The sequence below is a fragment of the Microcebus murinus genome, chromosome X (assembly GCF_040939455.1).
Source record: "Microcebus murinus isolate Inina chromosome X, M.murinus_Inina_mat1.0, whole genome shotgun sequence".
NCBI lineage: Eukaryota > Metazoa > Chordata > Mammalia > Primates > Cheirogaleidae > Microcebus > Microcebus murinus.
In genome coordinates, this window is record NC_134136.1 from 115,430,619 (window position 1) to 115,454,503 (window position 23,885).

Sequence of the window (23,885 nt, forward strand, 5' to 3'; positions counted from 1 at the left end):
AGGGACGCAAGAAGAGCTTCCTCTGATGGCAGAAACCCATTTTCCCCCCATGCCCCATCCACTGCAGCGGCCTGAGTGTCACCCTGAGCCGAGTCCGGTAACCCCGACGCAACCCCCCCAGCAGGCTTAGGTTACATCCGGCCACAAAGAGCCCCGACTCCCTCAGACCTAGGAGAGCCGTTCGCACCACCTGGGTTCTGGGAAGAGCCGCTGGACACCTCGCGGGAGGAAACTAGGGACTAAAAGTAGTCCGCATACCGGCAGAGAGCCGGAGTCCCCTAGCGCCCGGCTCAAGATAAGCGCAAGATTGCCTCATTGTTCCCTCACCACAGGGGACGGGGGCGGGGGCGCGCGCGCTCACGTGGGGGGATGGAGCGGGAGGGGCCATTGTGTTTCTAGGCGGCGCCCCCGCTGCCTAGGCAACGGCGCTGGGAAGCGTCCGGCCCCCGGCTCAAACCGCCAGTTTCCCTCCACTTACCCCTCACCCCCCCCACGGTCACCATCCTGCCCTCCTCCCTCCTTCCCCCTCTTCCCTCCTCCACTTTCCTCTCTTTCCTCCTCCTCTTCCTTTCCCCTACCCCATTCCGATCACTATTCAAGCCAACCTTTCCTGCTCCACAAAATGGCCACCGCGCTCGCCACCTGCGATCACATGACCTACCGCCCTCCCGTTTTAGGGCCTCTTTCTGCCTAGCTCTGATTTAGGGGAGGCTACACGCGTAAGGGCGAGGGCTGATTAGACCGGAGAAATCCCACCATATCTCCAAGCCCGGGAACTGGGAGAGAAAAAAGAGAGAGGAACAGCGCTAGAGAAACAGGAAGAGCGAAAACTGGATGCATAGGGGAGGAAAGAGGAGCGAAGAGGCCTACGTTAAATTTCACGGCCTTGTAGCTGGCGGAAAGCGGGAGGCAAGTTCTCGCGAGATCTCGAGAACTCTAAGACCGAGGCTAGGTTATTAGCGGAGAACAGGAAAAGTGAAGTTCAGGCGAACTAGGACAGCATTTGGCGCTTGAGCTTCAAGGCAGGACGACGAGGGGACGACAGGACTGACTAGGAAATCCCGCGAGGTTAGGACAGAGCACGCAGTAGCTAGGCAGAAGTCGTAGTGGTAGGGGGAGTGCGGGAGTGAGAGGGAGGGAGTACGTCTTACGTGCTGACGTAACAGTCTTTCGAGTGGGTATATTAGATCCGTGGCCGCGCCGTGCGCTCCAGAGCCGCAGTTCTCCCGTGAGAGGGCCTTCGCGGTGAAACAAACACACTCGCTCAGCAGCGGAAGACTCCGAGTTCTCGGTACTCTTCAGGGATGAGTCATGTGGCGGTGGAAAATGCGCTCGGGCTGGACCAGCAGGTGAGCTGCAAGGAGCCCACCGGGTGGCTGCCGTGTAAATCCCTTCCCTGACCTAACCTGGCTGTGGCGCAGCGCTAAGTGGCATCTTTAGTTTCCATTTCCCAGGTGCCTTGGGTTGGCAAGTGTCAGTGCCCCAGGACTATGAAGGGACAGAGAGGCGGCAGGAATGTTGGTTGTGTCTGTTGCTCGGGCTCCGGCTTGGCCCGCGGTATTGTCCCCGGGCCGAGCACAATGGCGGCTTTTGTGTGTGCGTGCGCTGGTGAGCGGAGGGGGGGGAGGGTGTGCGCGCTCTCTCGCGGGGACGCGCACGCGCGAACCCCGACTGATTAGTGACCCGTGGGGGGGGGGAGTGCGCTGCGCGGCTGTAAGCGAATAGGGACCCTTTTGGGTTGGGGGAGGGAGGCCTTTGGCCCTCTTTGCTGGCGCGGCCCAGATTCCTGTTCCAGGAACACGGCGGCGTCCGGCGTTAGTGTGCCTGCGAGCGGGAGGAAGAACGCGACCCTGGAATGTGGGAGGGGGCGGCGCGGGGGGGGGGTGGCCTTCCCTCGGGCTAATGGCGCTGGCCTCTTTTGTGTGGTGCTGGGCGGCGCTGTGGCCCACCACTGGGAGAGGCCGGGCCGGGCCCGGCTAGGGCCTTGGAAAGGAGGATAGAATGGACGTGTTGTTCCCGCGTTCCTTCCGCAGGCCCTTTTCGCCTCAGCCCAGTTTCCGCAGGGTCGTCGCAGGCCCAGCGGCGCGGCCGGTGAGGCCGCGTTTCCGGAGTGGAAAGTTTTGTGACGCAGAAGGTTCGGGGAGGAGTGGGGGCGGGGAGAGAGCGAGTAATAGGCCGCTGCGTGCGCGGCGCCGCTGGGCTGTGGAGATGGAGGTTGAACGCAGCGGGGAGACGAGGATGTTAGGGAGCCGGCGCGGCCCTTCTCCCCTTAATTGCTCCCTGTGGCGAGTTAGTCGAGGGCCTCTAGTACTTTTTCTTTGGGCGGGGGTGGGGTACTGCGGCTGATGTGAGTGTCTTTCTGTTACCGACGTTGGTTCCTGGGATTCGCCTGACGAAAAATGCCCGGAACGTGGCTTGGGGCAATAAACAGTTCTGTTGTTGACTTGTTGCTGTCTGTGGAGTAAAAATTTAGGAATAGATCTGAGGCTCCGGGTCTGTTGTCCTTAACCAGAATCCCCTCTTCTCAGGGTTTTGGAGCAGAAGAGAGGAGGACGACATGCTATCTGGGAGAAGGGGTTATAGGCTTTGGTGGCAGGAAGTCTGCATCCCTCAGCAACGGTGGCACCGGGCTTTAGATAAGCTCTTCTGTGGAATGTTTGGAGCCTTTAAATAAACTTTTGCCTATCGTGATTAGGAGGAAGGGAGTTGGTTTCACAAACCCCAGAATAATCCTGAAATGAAGTTTAGTGACACAAATTAATTGCTTTAGATTTTAATGTAGTCATATGTAATGTTTTTAGGGATTTAACGATCCGGCCCATTGGGAGCATTTTTCCCCTGTAATGAACCAATTATATTAAATCCTCCATATTGCTGACACTTCATATGTTAAATGGAGCATAGACAAAATCCAGTTATCCCCAGTTTTAACATTTTCCATATAGATGGTGTGGTTTTTAAGGTTCTAGACAGCAGTGAACCTTATTTAAATTTGTAATCGATTTAACTCAAAGAATTCAGAGGCATTAGTCTAGATTTAAGAATTTGTAGCAAATTCACAACTGAGAAGATTGCAGCCATGTAATCTTTAACAATTTATAGAAACATTTAGAGTTGCTTCTTAGTTCATGTTGCTAGAGCATAAAGTTAAAAACAAAACTTGTAACAAAGTGCAAAAAGAAAGTTTGTTTTCCTATTGTGCTTTAAAGTATCAGTTTGTTAACTAACTACTGGGAGAAAGCGTGGCAGCATTTTTTGCTAATCAAAATTCTGGAAATGAAGTACCTATTCCTCTTTTATTTTTGAAGGCGTTATAGCATCTGCTTCCAATTTTCAGTGACTCCATTGATGATGCTTGCTGTTTGGCAGTATCATGTTGAGCTTTTAATACAGGCTTTATAAATATGTTATGGTATAGTGTATCTCTTTTTTGCACACAGGTTGGCAACAGTACTGAGTGAATTGGTCTTTTGTGGCTTTTTGGAAAAAATGAAATATTTCTTTTCCAATGTATAGTTCCCTCTTCCCGTTGTAAGTAGTTCCTGGTTAGTCATTATACAATGTTACGAAGATAGCAGGTAACCTTTTCCTAGAATGTTGAGGCTTTGAGCTACCAGTGTAAGGGGATGGGTAGAAATACAAATTAAGGGCAGTAAAATGTCCTACTCTTTAAAAGCATTTGAATGCCAGTTGCCATTTATTCAAAGTCGCCTTTGAACTTATTAAAATTGGAGAATATTTAGGTAATTACTTCAGAGTTGCACTTAACATAGTGATTATAGTAAGTGGTGGGTATATTCCTAATTTTTTTGTTCTTTAAGAGTACTATTCTAATTTAAAATATGCATGCAATATTTGAGGATGAAGGAACTAAAGAATGGTCAATTCAAAATCTGTCCTGATATTTTTAGGATGTGCTTTTTAGGCATAAAATAATTCCAAGTAGAAAGTGGGTGGCATTGGAAACATTTATGATCTGCACTAAAGTGAACTCCTTATCTATTTGGCATTCAAAGATAATTTTAATTTGAAATTCAATATAACTAAATTTTAGTTTGGTTAGGGGGCTTGTACTATGGAAAATGTTACAGGAAAATTCATTTTAAATGAATGAATTAAATTTGGACAGTTTCTACTGGATACCACCAGCATCTTGGTGTGCTGCCTTGTGCAGTATATACAGTAATACTAGTTTGCATTTGCTTAGAGCTTTACAGACTTCAAAGCATTCTTAGTCACATTTTCGTTAAGAGTTTTCATATCAACCCCGTAAGGTAGGCAGGACAACTCTTTGAATGTAATGCTAGTAAGTGCTAGAGAGCAGGACTAATTTTCTCTTAATGTTTCAGCATATGGACTGTTAACTGTCTAACTCTCTTCTCCTAGTTTGCTGGCCTAGACCTGAACTCTTCAGATAATCAGAGTGGAGGAACTACAGCTAGCAGTAAGTAAAACATTTTATGGATTTATTGAATATTAGAGCTTAATATCTATATTTCATTGGACTTATTTAAAATTTAAGAATTTGCCCTCCAATTTTTATTGTGTAAAGAATTATGTAAACCTAGTGTTATGTAGAATTATGTATTACTTAGTGATCAATCTAAAACATTATGGCCTTTGTAAAAAGGACTGGTTGGTTCTCCTGAGTAAAGGTAGTTAACCATTAAAAACCTTATACAATACATAGCTCTAGAAGAGTTTGTCTATTGTATTGACATCCGTTATAAATCCTGAGCCCAGTTCAGAGGTGGTGGGGGGATGTGTCTTTCTCTGTTAAAGTGAATCGAGTAGATTAAACTTTCTTAAGGGAATATGCACTTTCATCAGCTATAGCTACTTCTTTCTCTTTATGAGACTTATTAACATAAGATTATACTAAATTTTGGGGTGCTGATTAGGATTTTAAATGCCATATCATTCTTTTGAAAAGAAGGTAGATGTTTAAAAGTTTTATTGTTATTTTAAAAGAGGGGTTATTTGGACACATTAGAGGTTGGTATTAAGGTAGGGGATCTTGGTGGTTTACTGTTTGGCAGTAGACCTCTGCTTCAGCTCAGGTCTCTTCCCATCTAATAAACAAAACAGTGGATACAGACTGTGATGTGTCCTCCTTTTTAGGCAAGAAGAGCCTCACTGGGCACAAAATTACTTGGTGTTTGCTTTAAATTTCCATGCTAAGAATCTTTTACCTTTAGGAATTGATGATCCTAGTAGAGATCTTCTTAATATTTAATTCAACCCACAAGTGAAAAAGAAAGTTAAATTGCAGATTTAATAAAGCACGTTAACATTCCTTTATTTGGGTATACATTATTTGCTTTTGCTTCTCATTTGTAGTCTAGGCTGTATTTGTGCCTGCATACAGAACAACTGCCTTTTCAAGTTCTCCTTATAGAGCAATATCTCATTTAAAGTAAAAGTAGATTCATTTTTCCCCTCTCTAAATTTCAAGGTGAGTAGTCATAGTGGAAGGCTGCAGACTTCTTTAAAAATGTTTTTCAGGACCATTTTAATAGCAGAAATTTTGGTAAAGGCTTAAATAGAAGGTTTGGGGTATTTAATTAATTTTATATTTCTTTTAGAAGGGCGCTATATCCCTCCTCATTTAAGGAATAGAGAAGCTGCTAAAGGTAAGTCCTGACAAGCAACTTCATAGATCTAATTCTTGCTGCATTTAGTAGTTAGTTAGTCAAAGCCGAGGGAAAACAAGGCAACTTGGGAAAGTCTGTAAAACATTCTGCTCTCCTGTGCTTCTATCAGGACTGGTTCAAATATTAGGACTTACTAACTTTGGAAACACTCACCTAATGCTACTCAGTGGAAAATTCTGCATTCCTATGTCAAACTCTTCTGAGGCCAAGGACATGGTTTTGTACAATTTCACTAGTCATATGTTTGTAATCATTCACAGCATGGTTTTAGTTTGGAAGAGGTGGGTGCCCTACCATGTAAACCAAACTGCATGGTGATAATAACCAGAAATAGTTATTTCTGTCCTGTAAAGGTGCCAAAGTGAAGATGGGCTTATTGTGGAGTTGAGAGTGATTTTCTGGTTTTATTTCCTTGCTTTAGTTGCTTCATTTGAAAGGTTTAGTCCAAAAGGTGTTATAATACTTGGTGCCTTTTCCCATTACATTTGTAATGTAGTGATAGATAACTAGTAGATGTTTCATATTATGAGATAACTGTTTGGTTGCTGTATATTCCATAAAATAAGTGATCTAAAATTTGGAAGAACAAAGGGGGAATGTCAGGAAAACTACTTAAAAGCCACGAAGAGAGGATTGGAAGGGTAGAGAGTCCACTGGGAAGCCCATGGTTTGCTGTCATTCCTCCATCTTCATATATAGTCCGTGTTAGTTTCACTAACCCTGGTAATGCATGGATATTAAATCTGTATTATTTCTACCAGGTCATTTTATTGTTTTTAGGTGAAGTTATTGTTGAGTTTATCTTTATCATCATGGATGTTCTTGGTATTCTTTAGAATATACTAGCTGGAGTTGACCCTCTTGTATATTTAGTGCTTCCCCTTTGTTGCAGTAACAGGAATCAGAGAGGCAGTATCATGGAGGTTTTAGAGCTGGGAGAGATTTAGAAATCTAACCTGACTCTTCATTGCTAGCAAAGCCTGTTGGTCACCTGGCTGGCCTAATGGTAGAGGTGGAAGACAGAAGGAAAGTAACTTTATCTCTGACTTATTTAATAAGGTGACACTGAAGTTAGTTAAACCCTCTACTACATGTCTTTGTGCTAATTTACCCCCTTTCATCTCTCACCTGAATATTTATAGCTGTACCCAGGAACTTCTCTACACTGAGAATGTGTAAGGATAAGGGTTTTCCTTTTTCCAGGTATTCCTGATTCTCATCAAGCACATAGTATATGAACCACTAAAATAATGTCATTTGACAGTAGTGTGTTTCATGTGTACAAAGTACTTATACTTTTGAAACTGGAAAATACAATATTAAACCAAGTAGTCTGACACTCTAAGAATGTTCTGAATGAAAACCACTTCTAAGAAAAAATGAGACAATGGTAACTGTTTCCAAGTAAACTCATTCACATCTATAAAATGAATAGAAATTACATCATGATGGTCATATAACAATAGCATAATTATTGTGTTCCAGGCAAAGCTATTGATCACTTAGAGGTAGTATTCTCTCAAGAACATTCTTAGACTGTCAGATTGCTTGATTTAGTATACAGTATTTTCCGGCAGAGAGGTTTTGTGTGCTGGTGGTATAAACCAGCTCTAAATCTTGGTTCTCCTAGTACCATGATAGGAATACCTTGTTGACCCTTCAGTGGAGGCCTTCAAATTCAGAAAGATTGATAATACCTTAACATGATTCCTGTTTCTAATGACTACAGTAAAATGGGATATTGTGTGTGTGTGTTTAATTGAAGGATTCTACGATAAAGACAGTTCGGGGTGGAGTTCTAACAAAGATAAGGATGCATACAGCAGTTTTGGGTCTCGCAGTGATTCAAGAGGGAAGTCTAGTTTCTTCAGTGATCGTGGAAGTGGACCAAGGGGAAGGTAAATGATTTCTTGTCTTCTCACCTTATGTGTATGTAATAGCAGTTTAGGGATTGGTTGTTAATTTGATAAGTCTTCATCCTGACCACCTATTTGGATGTTAAGCATTATATCTGTTTAATCATTGTATTTTCTTAGCTGTAAGAGGTCTTTACTAAATTGAACCTGTTACATATAAATTAAATGGAAATATGAATATGCTCTTTGGCATAGAGATAAGTTATTTCTCTAATTTTCTATATTCTATATAAAAGAGTAAGTTCTTCTAGGGAATGGCCTAATTTGGTTGGGATTTTTGTGGACTCTGTGACAATTTTTAAACACCTTATATTTTTGATTACACAAGTGTGGCGAACTGACCTCATGCGCCTAATAGCTGTGGTTAGTCCTGTGTCCTGATTTTTCGCAAACAGGCCTAAAACTCTAAAAACATCTTAATTCAGGTAAGGATTATTTTCTACCTTTCATCCAAATTCTGTCACACAGGTGAATTGTCCCTTAAGTGACATCCTAGTATAACCAGGACAATTGATATCCGGTGTGCTATTTTCTTCTTTTCCATACCACTAAATATATTTAGATGAGCACTTTAAATGAAGGTGTGAGCTATGTGCTGATTTCAAATAAAAACTTGATTCTTAGTTTTGGCATATGTGATGCCTGTTTAGGCTTTATAAACATATAAAGAAAGATATTGATTTTAGAAAATGAAGTTATATAAATGGTACATACTATCTGGATAGAGTCTTCATTGTCAAATAAGAATAAGTCAGAATTGGACTGTTGACATCCTTGTAGTTAGCCTTAATGAATAATTTATCTCCAGATACAGTTCTAGAGTAGCAGTAGGATTCTGATAATAGTTAAATGATATGGTTGTGAATAATCGCTTGTGCTGTGCAGGTTTGATGATCGTGGACGGAGTGACTATGATGGCATTGGCAGCCGTGGTGACAGAAGTGGCTTTGGCAAATTTGAACGTGGTGGCAACAGTCGCTGGTGTGACAAATCAGATGAAGATGATTGGTCAAAACCACTCCCACCAAGTGAACGCTTGGAGCAGTAAGTTTTTGAAATATATGTTAATTGTGATGAGCCTTATTAACTAGTATAACAAGCTTAACAATCTTAACAATCTTTTGATTTCAGGGAACTCTTTTCTGGAGGCAACACTGGGATTAACTTTGAGAAGTATGATGACATTCCAGTTGAGGCAACAGGTAACAACTGTCCTCCACATATTGAAAGTGTAAGTATTTTTGCTTGACTTTTTAAGACAGAGGGAAGTATAAATGTTTTCATGGCACACCAGAATGAGATGGGCTTCCTAAGGGCATATATAGACCAAACACCTCATAGGTTTGTATAAGGGAGAGGTTGAGTTCAATGTCACCATTATCAATAATTCACTACCTGAAATATAAAATTGTTCCAACATAGGAAGAACTCAAAATCTTCTCCAATGTAGATTAAATGTGGGGTTGGTTTTTCTCAAAATGTAACGTGATAATTTTACTTAAAGCAGCTGTAAACTAAGTTACAAATAAGCTGTTAGTTGGTTGTTTCCATTATTATATTCATGTAGAACAGAAATGGCTCCAGGTAGCATTTCTAGCATTTCTAACCCCATTGAATTTCTTAACAGTTCAGCGATGTTGAGATGGGAGAAATTATCATGGGAAACATTGAGCTTACTCGTTATACTCGCCCAACTCCAGTGCAAAAGCATGCTATTCCTATTATCAAAGAGAAAAGAGACTTGATGGCTTGTGCCCAAACAGGTAAGCTCACTTGATGAGAGTAAAACACTGTCATCTCTTTCCTATATGGTCTTTGCTGTTGTGGTATGAAAGAAGCCATAGATGATACATAAATTATTGGGCATGGTGTATTCAATACGAGCTTTATTTATAAAAATAAGCAAGCTGGGCCTCAGTTTGCCGAGTCCTGTCATAGATGGATCCAAGAATTTATTTTAATTACTAAATAATAATTATTAAAATTACTAAATCACTAGTAACAGGGTAGTTACAAAACACTGTCATCTACAGTATCTGTACAAAAATCATAAGCAGGCTTTTGGTTTTGTTTTTTAAATGAGCAGTGGGGTTTCCCTGTGTTACCCAGGCCAAAGTGCAGTGGCTATTCACAGGCACAATCATAGTGCACTGTAGCTACCTTGAACTCCTGGGAGTAGCTGGGACTATAGGTGTGCACCCCTGTGCCTGGCTTTTGGTGGGTATTTTTTTGGTGATTGAATGAATATTCTTTCTCTTCAAAGGGTCTGGAAAAACTGCAGCATTTCTCTTGCCCATCTTGAGTCAGATTTATTCAGATGGTCCAGGCGAGGCTTTGAGGGCCATGAAGGTAAATATTTCTTTATTAGTATGAGAAATTATTATGGAACTTTGTAGATGGCTATTGAGAGCTTTCAAAATGACGCTAAGTCTTCAATCTAACTAACGAAAAACCATTTAAGTGTAATCTATATGTTATAAAAGGGAATTTATGTTCTGATGAACTTTTTAAAAAGGATGGTACAGTTGACTTATTTCTATTTCTTAGGAAAATGGAAGGTATGGGCGCCGCAAACAATACCCAATCTCCTTGGTATTAGCACCAACTCGAGAATTGGCAGTACAGATATATGAGGAAGCCAGAAAAGTAAGTATGCATTTGAGTGATTACTAGCTTTGTCATTGATTCTAATGATATGTTTTATGACCATGTAAAAATCTTGACCTTGAAGTTAATAAAATTTCTTTTCTTATAGTTTTCATACCGATCTAGAGTTCGTCCTTGTGTGGTTTATGGTGGTGCTGATATTGGTCAGCAGATTCGAGACTTAGAACGTGGATGCCACTTGCTGGTAGCCACTCCAGGACGTCTAGTGGATATGATGGAAAGAGGAAAGATTGGATTAGACTTTTGCAAGTATGTTAATTTTTAAATGTATGGGATGCAATGTTAATTTTTAAAAATTACTAGCCATTAGTCTTCTAACTTTTATAAAAAGTTCATTATAATTTCAGTGTTGAAAAATTATTAACATTTTAGTAGAGGCTGAGAATGACCAGATTATGGGACGATCAAGTCATAAGAGCTAATTTGGCTGTGGGATCTTGGATGACTTATTTAGTGGCAGGAGTCCTGTCCTGTATCTGTGTCAAATCATGCAGTGTGAGGAATTTAACTGCCTTAATATATAATTATAGGTACAGCTATACTAAAACCATCCTTTGTTTTCTCCTCAGATTCTAAACTCTTTTATTTTTATGATAGATACTTGGTGTTAGATGAAGCTGATCGGATGTTGGATATGGGGTTTGAACCTCAGATACGCAGAATAGTTGAACAAGATACTATGCCTCCAAAGGGTGTCCGCCACACTATGATGTTTAGTGCTACTTTTCCTAAGGAAATACAGGTACTGTTTGATGTTGCAATTTTTTTTTTTTTTAGTGGTTCCAATGGCTAGAAAGATGTGTCAAATATTAGTTAGAAATTTGTTTATCTCAGTAGGTAACAGAAAATTTTCTTTCAGATGCTTGCTCGTGATTTCTTGGATGAATATATCTTTTTGGCTGTAGGAAGAGTTGGCTCTACCTCTGAGAACATCACACAGAAAGTAGTTTGGGTGGAAGAACCAGACAAAAGGTCATTTCTGCTTGACCTCTTAAATGCAACAGGTAAAATTATGAATAATGTTAGCATTGCTCTGGTAGTAAGAATCCATTTGGGCCAGGCACAGCCCAGCTATTTAGGAGGCAGGAGGCTCGCTTGAGCTGGGAGTTTGAGGCTACACTGTGCCATCGTGATTGCGAATAGCCACTCTTAGACCTATCTGTTAGAAGAACTCCATTTGGGTCACCTTTATTACTTTTTTTCCACATTTGAAACATTGTTATTAAAAGTCTATTTTTTAAAATGTATATTTCTATTACCTCAAACCTTTATCGTTTTTGTGTTAACATTCAAAATATTCTCCTTGATATTTGAAAAAAAATAATAAATTACTCTTTATAGTCCCCCTACAGTGTTATAGAACACTAGAACTTTTTGTATCTAAAACAGTCTATTTTAATTGCTTCTATTTTAATGTTTATGGAGTACTAAGAGAACTAAGCCATATTATTGACAAAAATTGTAATTTTTCAAATTCAGGCAAGGATTCACTGACCTTAGTGTTTGTGGAGACCAAAAAAGGTGCAGATTCTCTGGAGGATTTCTTATACCATGAAGGATATGCTTGTACTAGTATCCATGGAGACCGGTCTCAGAGAGACAGGGAAGAGGCTCTTCACCAGTTCCGCTCAGGAAAAAGCCCAATTCTAGTGGCTACAGCAGTATGTATAATAATAATACCTTGTTTTTATTCAAGTTCAGCATGTTCTTAATATTTGCTTTAGTGGGCCATATGTAACCAAAGTTAATTTCCAGGTAGCAGCAAGAGGACTGGACATTTCAAATGTGAAACATGTTATCAATTTTGATTTGCCAAGTGATATTGAAGAATACGTACATCGCATTGGCCGTACAGGACGTGTAGGAAACCTTGGTAAGTGTTTAGCTACTTGATGGTCTGATCGTTTTTCATTGTGATACATGTAGCAAAGAACTTGAGACAGCATCTTGAGTATTAGAGTCCCTATTTCCAAGGAATGCAGTTAAAATATATTTTAACAATAAAAGTGAAAATTTTTTTCACTTTTTAAACAAAAATTAGATTTTTGCTCAAAGCAGTTTCAAAAAATATTTTTAATCTATGTAGGAAAGTAAGAATATTAAGCTACTTCATGGAAGACCTTTGTTTATGTTCCTTTTTGAACTCTTTTAGGCCTAGCCACCTCATTCTTTAATGAGAGGAACATAAATATTACTAAGGATTTGTTGGATCTTCTTGTCGAAGCTAAACAAGAAGTGCCATCTTGGTTAGAAAACATGGCTTATGAACACCACTACAAGGGTAGTAGTCGTGGACGTTCTAAGAGGTAAGACACAGATGATATATGATGAGGGGGTGTAGGTGGATATTCACTTAAACTTCTAGCATTTGCTCTGGGCAAGTAATGTCCAGGTTTATTTTTTTCCAGTATTTAATTTAAAAGCTTAATTTTCTTAGGCTGCCTAGATTCTTTGGGTAAGGATTTTGCCCTGCTGAGGTGGTTCATACCTGTAATCCCAGCACTTTGGTGGGGGGGGGGCAGAAGTGGGAGGATCGCTTAAGAGCAAGAGTTCAAGACCTGGGCAACATAATGAGACCCCGTCTCTATAGAAAATTTAAAAATTAGCCAGGCCTGGTGGCATACATCTTGTAGTCCTAGCTACTTGGGAGGCTGAGGTGGGAGGATCGTTTGAGGTTATAGTCAGCTATGATGATTGCACCATTGCACTCCAGACTGAGCAACATAGTGAGATCCTGTCTCTCTTAAAAACAAAACAAAGGTTTAGAAAGGGTGACACTGAATTCGTGTCAGCCCTTCATTGTTAAGGCCTTTGAAACCACTATTAGGGAAAATATGGTTGGATGGGGAATTGTTTGAATGGAAAAATCAGAAATTGGTCATTGAGAAGTTTTAACAGGAATTGGGTTGGTTAGTGGAATTTCATCTTCATGTGAACCAACTTATATTTTGTCCTTGTAGTAGCAGATTTAGTGGAGGATTTGGTGCTAGAGACTATCGACAAAGTAGTGGTTCCAGCAGTTCCAGCTTCAGCAGTAGCCGCGCAAGCAGCAGCCGCAGTGGTGGAGGCGGCCATGGCAGCAGCAGAGGATTTGGTGGAGGTAGTGTTAATTTTTAACTTCATTATCTTTGGGGAAAGCTTTTTTCCTTTTAGTCATCTTTTTCAAAGAGTAATTAAAACCAGTGGGGAAGTTCAGTGCTGTTGATTGTCTTGTAACTTACATTGATATACTTGAAGGGAAAGCTTGTATTTAACAATGGATGACTTCATTAATTTCTCTTTTTTTAAATCTCTCATTAGGTGGCTATGGAGGCTTTTACAACAGTGATGGATATGGAGGAAATTATAACTCCCAGGGGGTTGACTGGTGGGGTAACTGAGCCTGCTTTGCAGTAGGTCACCCTGCCAAACAAGCTAATATGGAAACCACATGTAACTTAGCCAGACTATACCTTGTGTAGCTTCAAGAACTCGCAGTACATTACCAGCTGTGATTCTCCACTGAAATTTTTTTTTTAAGGGAGCTCAAGGTCACAAGAAAAGATGAAAGGAACAATCAGCAGCCCTGTTCAGAAGGTGGTTTGAAGACTTCATTGCTGTAGTTTGGATTAACTCCCCTCCCGCCTACCCCCATTCCCAAACTGCATTTATAATTTTGTGACTGAGGATCATTTGTTTGTTAATGTACTGTGCCTTTAACTTTAGACAACTTTTTATTTTGATGTCCTGTTGGCTCAGTAATGCTCAAGGTATCAATTGTTTTGACAAAATAAATTTACTGAACTTGGGCTAAAATCAAACCTTGGCACACAGGTGTGATACAACTTAACAGGAATCATCGATTCATCCATAAATATTATAAGGAAAAAACTTATGCGGTAGCCTGCATTAGGGCTTTTTGATACTTGCAGATTGGGGGAAAACAAACAACAAATGTCTTGAAGCATATTAATGGAATTAGTTTCTAATGTGGCAAACTGTATTAAGTTAAAGTTCTGATTTGCTCACTCTATCCTGGATAGGTACTTAGAACCTGATAGTCTTTAAACAAGCCATTCCAGTCATGATGAGGTGATGTATGAATACATGCATACATTCAAAGCACTGTTTTCAAAGTTAATGCAAGTAAATACAGCAATTCCTCTTTCAATGTTTAGGCAGATCATTAATTATGAGCTAGCCAAATGTGGGCATACTATTACAGGGAAAGTTTAAAGGTCTGATAACTTGAAATAGGTTTTTAGGAGAATTCATCTACTTAGACTTTTTAAATGCCTGCCATAAATGAAATTGAAATGGTAGAATGGCTGACCACAGCAATGACCAGCCCTCATTAGGGCCCTGGATGATTTTTGGTCTAATAACGCATGCTAGTGTTGATGTTTTTTGGTCAAGAGGGTATGAACAGGAAGAATTATGCAGCAGGCTTTATTTTAAATGCCGATTCACATTACTCTGTTCAAGCTGCGTTGAGATGTTAAACTGGCTTACTATAGGCTTTGTAAAAATGGCTCCAGAAGAGTAAAAAACTGAAATCTTTGAGATCACACAGGTTGGAAATATGTACATAACTGCACAAGGTGTCAATTCTGCTCTACAGTGCAGTTTTAGTCAGTTTTAGTTGCATAGGTTTCCATTGTATTTATAGTCTGTTTATGCTAAATCTGGCCAAAGATGAGCATTGTCCACCACTAAAATGCCTCTGCCACTTTGAATTCTGTGCTAATTTTGTGGCCAGAATGCGGTGATCAAAACGCTCAATCTTTTTACAGTGGCATAGGAAGACGGCAAAAATTTCCTAAAGTGCAATAGATTTTCAAGTGTATTGTGCCTTGTTCTAAAACTTTTATTAAGTAGGTGCACTTGACAGTATTGAGGTCATTTGTTATGGTGCTATTTCAATTAGTCTAGGTTTAGGCCCTTGTACATTTTGCCCATAACTTTTTACAAAGTACTTCTTTTATTGCACATTCAGAGAATTTTATATATATGTCTTGTGTGCGTGTCCTTAAACTTCCAATCTTATTTTGTCTCTTGGAGATTGTTGAACGCAGCTTGTCTAGGAAGGGGATGGGACTAGATTCTGAAATTTATTTGGGACCATGGGAATGATAGTTGGGAAGAAAACTATTTGCACACGACAGATTTCTAGATACTTTTTGCTGCTAGTTTTATGTAATATTTATTGAACATTTTGACAAATATTTATTTTTGTAAGCCTAAAAGTGATTCTTTGAAAGTTTAAAGAAACTTGACCAAAAGACAGTACAAAAACACTGGCACTTGAATGTTGAATGTCACCGTATGCGTGAAATTATATATTTCGGGGTAGTGTGAGCTTTTAATGTTAAGTCATATTAAACTCTTAAGTCAAATTAAGCAGACCCGGCATTGGCAGTGTAGCCATAACTTTCTGATGTTAGTAAAAACAAAATTGGCGACTTGAAATTAAATCATGCCAAGGTTTTGATACACTTGTCTTAAGATATTAATGAAACACTTCGAAACACTGATATGAAGTGTCCAGATTCTCAGATGTTTGTTGTGTGAGTTTTGTTTAGTTGTGTGTATTTTTTTTTTCAGTGAATGTCTGGCACATTGCAATCCTCAAACATGTGGTTATCTTTGTTGTATTGGCATAATCAGTGACTTGTACATTCAGCAATAGCATTTGAGCAAGTTTTATCAGCAAGCAATATTTTCAGTTAATAAATAAGGTTTCAAAAAAATCATTAAAGAATGGATTTAAACTTGCTGAATGTAAAGATTGAACCTCAAGTCACTGTAGCTTTAGTAATTGCTTATTGTATTAGTTTAGATGCTAGCACTGCATGTGCTGTGCATATTCTGATTTTATTAAAATAAAAAGTTGAACTGCACAGTCTCCTTTGTTGTTGTCAATTGTGGCTTATTTTCAGAGGTGAAAATAAAGTTGTGCTATTGCCTGAAGAATTGTAAAATGTAATTTTTTTGTTGCGGTCCAATGCTATTGAGATGCCTCTTGGAGACAGAATTACTCTGGTACCACAGTATTTGTAATAAAAGATGGTGTTTGAAATACAGTGAAATAGGATTTTTCTAATAGTTGGAAATCTAAAAGGCTCTTGTTGATGCACAGCATGTATTATAAGTTGGTTTGTACTTTAAACAACTTAGTAAAGTATTTGATGTGAAGGATGAACAGTGGAAGAACATACAGGATAAAACAAATATATTAGTAATCCAACAAGTGATGGTAAGTATCTACTTAGGGATCAAGAATGTATTTGGGCTGGCCATGATGGCCTGCACCTGCAGTTGCAGCTACTGGCAAGGCTGAGGTGACAGGATTATTGCTTGAGTCCAGCCTGGGCAACATACTGAGGAGACCTTGGCCCTCTAAAAATATAGTTGGGGTCTGGGTAAGCAACACCCGTTCTTGCCACTCGTTGCGTGCTGCTGATTAACAGGACATGGTATGACAGCCATAGTTGTCTAGATGTAACCTCTAAGAGGTTATGTTGAACCACATAAAACAGCTCTCCAGTTTTTTGGGGTCAAAAATGGTCAAATACTGGCAGTTTGATATGGTTCAACCTAATGAAAGTATAGGTATTAAGCTTTTTCACTTTGAGTTCTAGGTTTGCAGTATGATTAAGTACAATTTTTTTTGCATTGTAAGGAAATACTTGATTCTGGATAGTTGACCAGTCTCAAAATTGCAAGCCTAAGTTTTTAAGGCAGACTTTTGAAACATACCATATGGATTTGGGGTATTTGAAAGGAAGGTAGTTGAGTCTTTAATTTAGTCAAGCATGGAAAGAGGTTATTGAGTATTGCTAGATTGAAAAAGGTAGTGACTGAAATGGAGTGAAATTGGATTCTCAGGATAGTTGAAGGTCCTCTATGGAAATTATGAGAAGAGTAAACGCTAAATAAAGACATCTGTTCTGGGTGAACAGCCTATGTTTTTAATTGTTTGAGATTATTTTTAGTATACCATATTTAGGATTACAATAGCCCAAATTTATTGTGTTTACATACTACATTAATTTTTGTAGTTAGTTTTAGTTATATATATTTAACCTATACTTGAATGGTTTTGCCACTCTTCCACACTTGTTTCCTGGGTTCTTAATTTCTTGGCTGAATTTCAAGTCGAGATTTTTTTTAATGGCTTTATAGGAGCAGTCTTTTTGCATGTTTGAAAATGTCTAATGTCTTCATTCTTAAAAGTCTGTTTCCCTTTCTTTCCCCTATGCTCTAACCTGCTTGAATGGCTATAGGCTCATTCTTTGAAGCTCAGTGACTAATATATTTGTGTCAACAATGGCCTCACCGCTTCACTGAAATGCAGAGGTTTCATTCACTACAGACACAGGGCTTTTAAAGTTTTAAAGATATTTTTGGGTTCCATCTTTTTCTGTTATATTTCTGTTTTTTTTTCTTTTATTTTGTCATATTATGGAGGTACAAATATTGTTAGGGTTACAAATATTGCCCCTGCCCCCACTCCCCCCAATGTGCCAGAGAGTCAAGTGTGTCCAATACCCTGGTGTATATTTCTATTATTGGGCATAATTCTGAGTATGTTTAAACCTGTTTTGCTTCATGTCCTCATTTTAGTTTCTGATCTATTTTTCAGCACGTTTAGTGTCTATATTTTTTCTAATGTAGGTTTCTTCTCTAATGATTATTTTCAATTTCTTTTTGTCATCTTTCATCATTGATTTTGAGTTCTCTCTACATACACTTGACTGGGTTAATAGGACTCTTTTTTACGAAGAGCAGTTTATATTGTGGAAGGATATTTTGTGACCTGGAAAGATGTTTATTAATGGGAGAAAAATGTAAAACACCAACACAATTTAAGAGCAGGAAAATAGATGTTTCAAAACAAGAGTTAAACATAGAATTACCATATGACTCAGCAATTCCACTCCTAGGAGAACTCTACTCAGGAGAAATGAAAATATTAAGTATGCAGATGTTCATAGCATTATTCATGGTAACCAAAAAGGGGAAACAACTCAAATGTCCATCAACTTGTTGGTGCTGGATAGGCCAAATATATATACATAAAATGGAATGCTGTTTGATAATAAGAAGGAATGAAATACTGATACTAACTCTCCTCTGGGGACCAAACCACATCCCCAATTTCCTTCTCCCTCTTCAAAGGGCCATTAGCTGGGCCTGTCAGTACTATAATATCTGTGTTATAAAGTTTTCTGTGGTTGTAGATCCAGTTTCAGTCCTGATTTTATTGTATTTAGCATATGCAGTTACGGTTTATTGGGGTGGTTACTGTTTTGTTACAATTGAAGGTGACATTTTATTTTTTGAGAGAGTAAAATGACTGTTTTGCTGAAAATCTCCATTTTTTACTCCTTTTTCCACTCATTCTATTCACAACAGCCCATCTCGATGTCAGTGGATTAGCGTGTTAGTATGCAGAGTGGTTGGTCTCTGAGTCTCTACTCCTGACCTCAGCCACCCATTAGGATCTTTCAGTACAAGGCGAAAGTTGATTTAGGGTTAATTCCAAACCTGATTTGGGTGTCTGCTTGAGAAATGGGCACTGGGAAATGTAGTGATGAATTCACATTAGTCTTCACCCTCTTGGAACCTAGTCATTTTTCTTTTGTGTTTCTCCAACTTGGTGTTTCAACAGGATCCTATTCATTTCCTGCTTCAGAATTTGGATACAACTCTTAGGTTTTATTGAATTCTACAGGGAAGTTGGGTTATTATCTTCCTGTATTGTGGCTGCACATGAGCTCACCATGACAGGACGGTTCCTCTGGCTGTATTCTCTACTAGGGGAGATTTGTTTCAAATGGTACTATCAATAAGGTGGACATAACTATACACTTTAATGATCAAGCAGTCAAACGTTTTTAAAAATGTGTTTAATACTAGATGGCAAGGATATATTTTGGTAATAGCTCTGTTTAAAACCCTAAGAGGAAATAGTGTCACCTGGCCATATTTGTGCTTTTTTCTCTGCTTAGATGCTTCCCATTCCTTCCTAGTAGACAAGGTCCATACTTCCTCCAGTAGGAAAGTAAGGCTAAAGTGCTCCTGTTTAAGGCTAAATCGTTTCTTTGTGCCTTTCTCAAGAACCTAGAGCTTGTGGTTGTCTCTCATCTATTGACACATCATCCAAATTTCCTGCTCTCCTGGCTCTCTCCCTTTAATATCACCCATCTCAAAGCCCTCCTGGCTTCATGTTCCTCTCCAGCTTGCTGCTCTGTTCTTCTGTACTGCCCCCAGTTTCCGCAAAACCTCAAATTGACTATGTCACTTCCTTGCTTTATTTTTATTCTACTCTAATCAGCTTTTTTCTGGGCCACGCCATTCCCCTGAAGTGGCACTTCACAATCACCTATTCTTTTCTGGTTTTACTAGGCCTTTCAGCAGCACTTGACACTGAACACTTCCTCATTGACGTGCTTTAGTCCCAGGGTTTCCATGAGCTCACATTTAACTGGTTTTCCTCTTCCTCCGGTCTCCTGCCTAGTCCTTTTCCTTCTTCCCCACTCTTTAATATCGAAGGCCCCCAGAGTTTAATCATTGACCAACCTCTCTGACTCCATCTTTCCCTAAGTGCTTTCATCCATTTTTATGACTTTGGATATAATCTCTTTTAATTATTCAATATTTTATATAGATGATACATTCATTTCAAGGATCACATGATACATGAGTTATACAGTGAAGTCTCGCTCTCACCTGCCTCCATTCATCCCATTCAGACCTCCCCCCCACCAGTATAACATTAGTTACTTGTATATCCTTCCAGTGTCCTTATGCATATGTAAACATCTATGAATCTGTTTTCTAATTTTACACAAAAGGTAGCATAATATAAACATTGTTCCATACCTTTTTTTGAGTAAACTATATATATATATATATATATATATATATATATATATATATATATATATATATAGGAGATCTTTGCATATGCATGCCTAGCATTCTTCGCAATTGTATCATCAGAATATTGTGTGGCTATTCCATGATTTATGCAACCAGCCTCTTACTGATGCACATATAGGTTGTTTTCCATCTTTTGCTATTACCAAAAATAATGAATGATTAACTCTGTACACATAAGTATATCCACTGATAGTAGGACACATTATCAAGTTGTTCCCCACAGGAGTTTGTACTTCGAACTTCCACTTGCAATGTACAAGTGTGCTTTTTCCCCCCATGGCTTTATCTACAAGAATATCATGAAACTCGTATTTGGGCCAATGTAATTCTATTTTTTTATCTGTGTAGTTTTAATTTATAGTTCTCTTCTGAGTGAGCTTAAATTCCTTTCTGTGTATTTGATACATATTTGTATTCCTTTTTCTGTGAATTATTTATTCATAAATATCTTTTGTCTATTTTTTGTTTGTGTTATTGGTCTATTGATTTGTAGAAGCTTTATATATTGGGAAGATTAGCTCTTTGTTATATGAGTAGCGAAATCTGTTTTGTTTTTTTACATTTTGTCATTTATGTTTTCACTGTGCTCATAGTGCTTTGTTTTTTGGCTATGCAGAGAGGTTTTCTTTCTTTAATATTTATTCATAAATTTTCTTTTAGAGATTCTTTTTTTTTTTTTTTTCTGAGACAGAGTCTCACTCTATTGCCCAGGCTAGAGTGCCGTGGCATCAGCCTAGCTCACAGCAACCTCAAACTCCTGGGCTCAAGCAATCCTCCTTCCTCAGCCTCCTGAGTAGCTGGGACTACAGGCATGTGCTACCATGCCCAGCTAATTTTTTCTATATATACTTTTAGTTGGTTAATTAATTTCTCTTTTTTTCACTGTATTTTAAATTACATCTAATATATTATTTTAATAATAAAATAATTCACATTCATTGCAGAAATTTCAAAAAGACAGATATATTCAAAATTTAAATCACCCATAATCCTAACATAGATGATCACTGTTTCTGTGTATTTCTTTCCAGTCTCTTTTTTATTATATATCTGTATGTCTATGATTTTACAGAATTAGGATCACATAACAGAAACAGCTGTTTTCCCCAATTTTTAGATTATAGCAATGGTTAAAATAGGTTCTCAAATTTTTTGGTCTCGGGACCCCTTTACATCCTTAAAAATTATCCAAGGACCTCAAAGGGCTTTGGGGATTAAAACTAAGAAGATTTGTTAACATTTATTAACTTTTAAAATAATGATAAACCAATTATACATTAACATAAATAAAATATCTGCATGGAAAACAACATATTTCTCAAACAAAATTAAAAGTTTAGTAAGAATAGTGGCATTGTTTTTACATATTTATAAATATCTTTGTTGTCTGACTGCACAGAAGATAGCTAGATTATCATAGCTGCTTCTGCATTCATTCTGTTATTCTATCACACATCATGCAGTCTCTGGAAAACGCCATGCAATCATGAGAAAATGAGAGTGAACAGATCGAATAACATCTTAGTAATATTATAAAAATAATTTTGACCTCAGGACCCCCAAAAGGGTCTCAGGGACCTCCGTGGGTTCCAAGATCACACCTTGAAATCCACTGACCCAGAGTATTGGATGTGGATGAGAAAATGATAATGAGCTTCTCCAAGTGCAGGTTCTGCTCCACGTGCCTCAAGAGCTCCATATTGGTCTTGCCGTTCCAGATGGACCCCAGAATGCAGGCCTTGGTCATGGCCATGGCACAGTCCTTGGGGCAGTATGAAGTAGGGTAGAGTATATATGGATCTTGGAGTCAGACTGACCCAGATTCAAACTCTGACATCCTTATGTATCTTGGCAAGTTCCTTAACTTTTTTTGAGTTTGTGTTATCACCTCATTTAGCAGACATTTAATAAATGGTTATTCTCTCGTTTCCACTCCATCTTCCTCCGGGGCAATGTGAGGATTGATCAGGATTCACATGTATCTCAGAAGACGGGGAGATGACTCACATGACTTGAGACATCACAGGTACTGAAGGATGAAGGATCTTCCCCTTAGGCCCTGAGTAAGCACAGGTCTGGGCTGCCCCTTCATCTCCAATGGATCTGTCTGGGATACTTCAAGAGCCTTAGCAGGAGCATGTGGTCACCGTTTATTGCCTCCCTCTCTTCAGGCAGGGTTCTCTGCTCATGCTCACTTCTAGACTAGAGCTCCTTCTCCCCTCGGTCCAGGTTGCATGGAGTGGCGTCCACCTGGTCAATTAATTTCTATTTTTTTAGTAGAGTTGGAGTCTTGCTCTTGCTCAGGCTGGTCTCGAACTCCTGACCTTGAATGATCCTCCCACCTCGTCTCCCAGAGTGCTAAAATTACAGGCGTGAGCCACCACTCCCAGCCAAGAGCTTCTGAATATTGAGTGATAATTTTTCCCCTACTCCAACATGTTATAAAAGAAGTCACCCATGTATTTTTCTTTTATAGTTCTACTTGTATGGTTATGTTTTTACATTAGGTTTTTTATCCATTTGGAGTTTACCTTGGCATATGATAGTGGTGTATGGATCCAACATTTTTTTTCCATTTAATGCAACACCATCTATTGAAACATCTATCTTTTCTTCACTGTATTAGTTAGGGTAAGTCTAAAGTGTTATAACAAAGAAACTCAGAAGTATAATGGCTTAAGCAAGATAAGTTATTTCTCTTACCTACCAATTCAGAGTATGTATTCTCGGGTCCATGGGTGATTCTGTTGCCCTCAGTCATTCAGGACTGAGGTTCTTTTCATTTTATTCTCTGCCTTTAGGACATAGTTCTCAAAAAATGCTCCCCAAACCAGCAGCAGCATTACCCTGGAATTTGTAGAAATACAAATTCTTGGGCCCCACCCCAGATCTGCAGAATCAGAAACTCTGTAGATAGGGCCCAGCAAGCTGTGTCTTCCAAGGCCTCTAGGAGATTCAGATGCATACTTAATGTTTGAGAATCCTGCTTTAGGGCACTGGCCTCATCTGTGTGGTTTAAACAGGCCTGCATTGCAGACAGCAGAAAAAATGTTTGGAGGAGGCACACTGGCTGTTTTCACGTGTCAGTACAGAAGGGGCCACATCACTTCACTCATGCCACTTTGGCACAAAGTTGCTCATGGGGCCACATCTGACCGCCAGGGAGGCTGGAAAGTGTAATCTAGCTGGGCACATGCTAATACTGTAAAAGAAGGGGAGGATGTATCTTGGGGGCTAGCAGTCTGCAACGCAGCCAAAAATTAAAGACACCACCTTTATCAGGTATAAAATTTCCCATTATGCAAATGGTTTCTGGAATTTCTGTTGTGTTAACTCTGGCCTCTTGAGTCGTGTGCTAGAACCACATTGTTTTTAATTATTGAGGCTTTTTAATATCTTAAATATCTAGTCCTCTTAAGAATTTTTCTGATTTTGCTTATATAAAAAAATTTATAACTAGTTTGTCTAATCCTAAAATTCTGTCAGGTTTTTTTGTGATGATGTTAATTTATAGATTAATTTAGGGATAAGGGACATTTACAATGAGTCATTTAACTTGTTCTTTCTTTTCTGTCCTTGAGTGATTTTTTAAAACTTTTCTTTACATAGATCTTCACATTTCTTTTTTTTTTTTTTTTTTTTGAGACAGAGTCTCGCTTTGTTGCCCAGGCTAGAGTGAGTGCCGTGGCGTCAGCCTCGCTCACAGCAACCTCAAACTCCT

At 39.1% G+C, this 23,885-nt stretch overlaps 1 protein-coding gene across 3 annotated transcripts; it reads left to right on the forward strand.

Annotated features, from left to right (window-relative positions):
- Nucleotides 1–594: 594 nt before the first annotated feature.
- On the forward strand, nt 595–16,121 carry DDX3X (DEAD-box helicase 3 X-linked). Of its 3 annotated transcripts, none has more exons than XM_075999378.1 (17): nt 595–1,349; nt 4,387–4,444; nt 5,586–5,633; nt 7,420–7,552; nt 8,456–8,614; nt 8,702–8,801; nt 9,198–9,333; nt 9,834–9,919; nt 10,118–10,216; nt 10,326–10,486; nt 10,835–10,979; nt 11,097–11,241; nt 11,717–11,898; nt 11,993–12,110; nt 12,390–12,543; nt 13,201–13,337; nt 13,538–16,121. In XM_075999378.1, the coding sequence occupies exons 1-17, from the start codon at nt 1,305–1,307 to the stop codon at nt 13,615–13,617; spliced, it is 1,986 nt and encodes a 661-aa protein (XP_075855493.1). In that variant the 5' UTR covers nt 595–1,304; the 3' UTR covers nt 13,618–16,121. The 3 variants fall into 3 exon arrangements, with proteins under 3 accessions (XP_075855493.1, XP_075855491.1, XP_075855492.1); XM_075999376.1 differs by having other exon boundaries at nt 599–1,349; nt 13,198–13,337; XM_075999377.1 differs by having other exon boundaries at nt 599–1,349; nt 5,589–5,633; nt 13,198–13,337.
- Nucleotides 16,122–23,885: the final 7,764 nt, after the last annotated feature.

Bases quoted from the DNA above. Each gene is read 5' to 3' on its own strand.
- DDX3X (XM_075999376.1), top strand. From the start codon at position 1,305: ATGAGTCATGTGGCGGTGGAAAATGCGCTCGGGCTGGACCAGCAG. The intron at 10,217-10,325 runs GTAAGTATGCAT...CTTTTCTTATAG, and splicing joins TATATGAGGAAGCCAGAAAA to TTTTCATACCGATCTAGAGT. The intron at 12,544-13,197 runs GTAAGACACAGA...TTGTCCTTGTAG, and splicing joins AGTCGTGGACGTTCTAAGAG to TAGCAGATTTAGTGGAGGAT.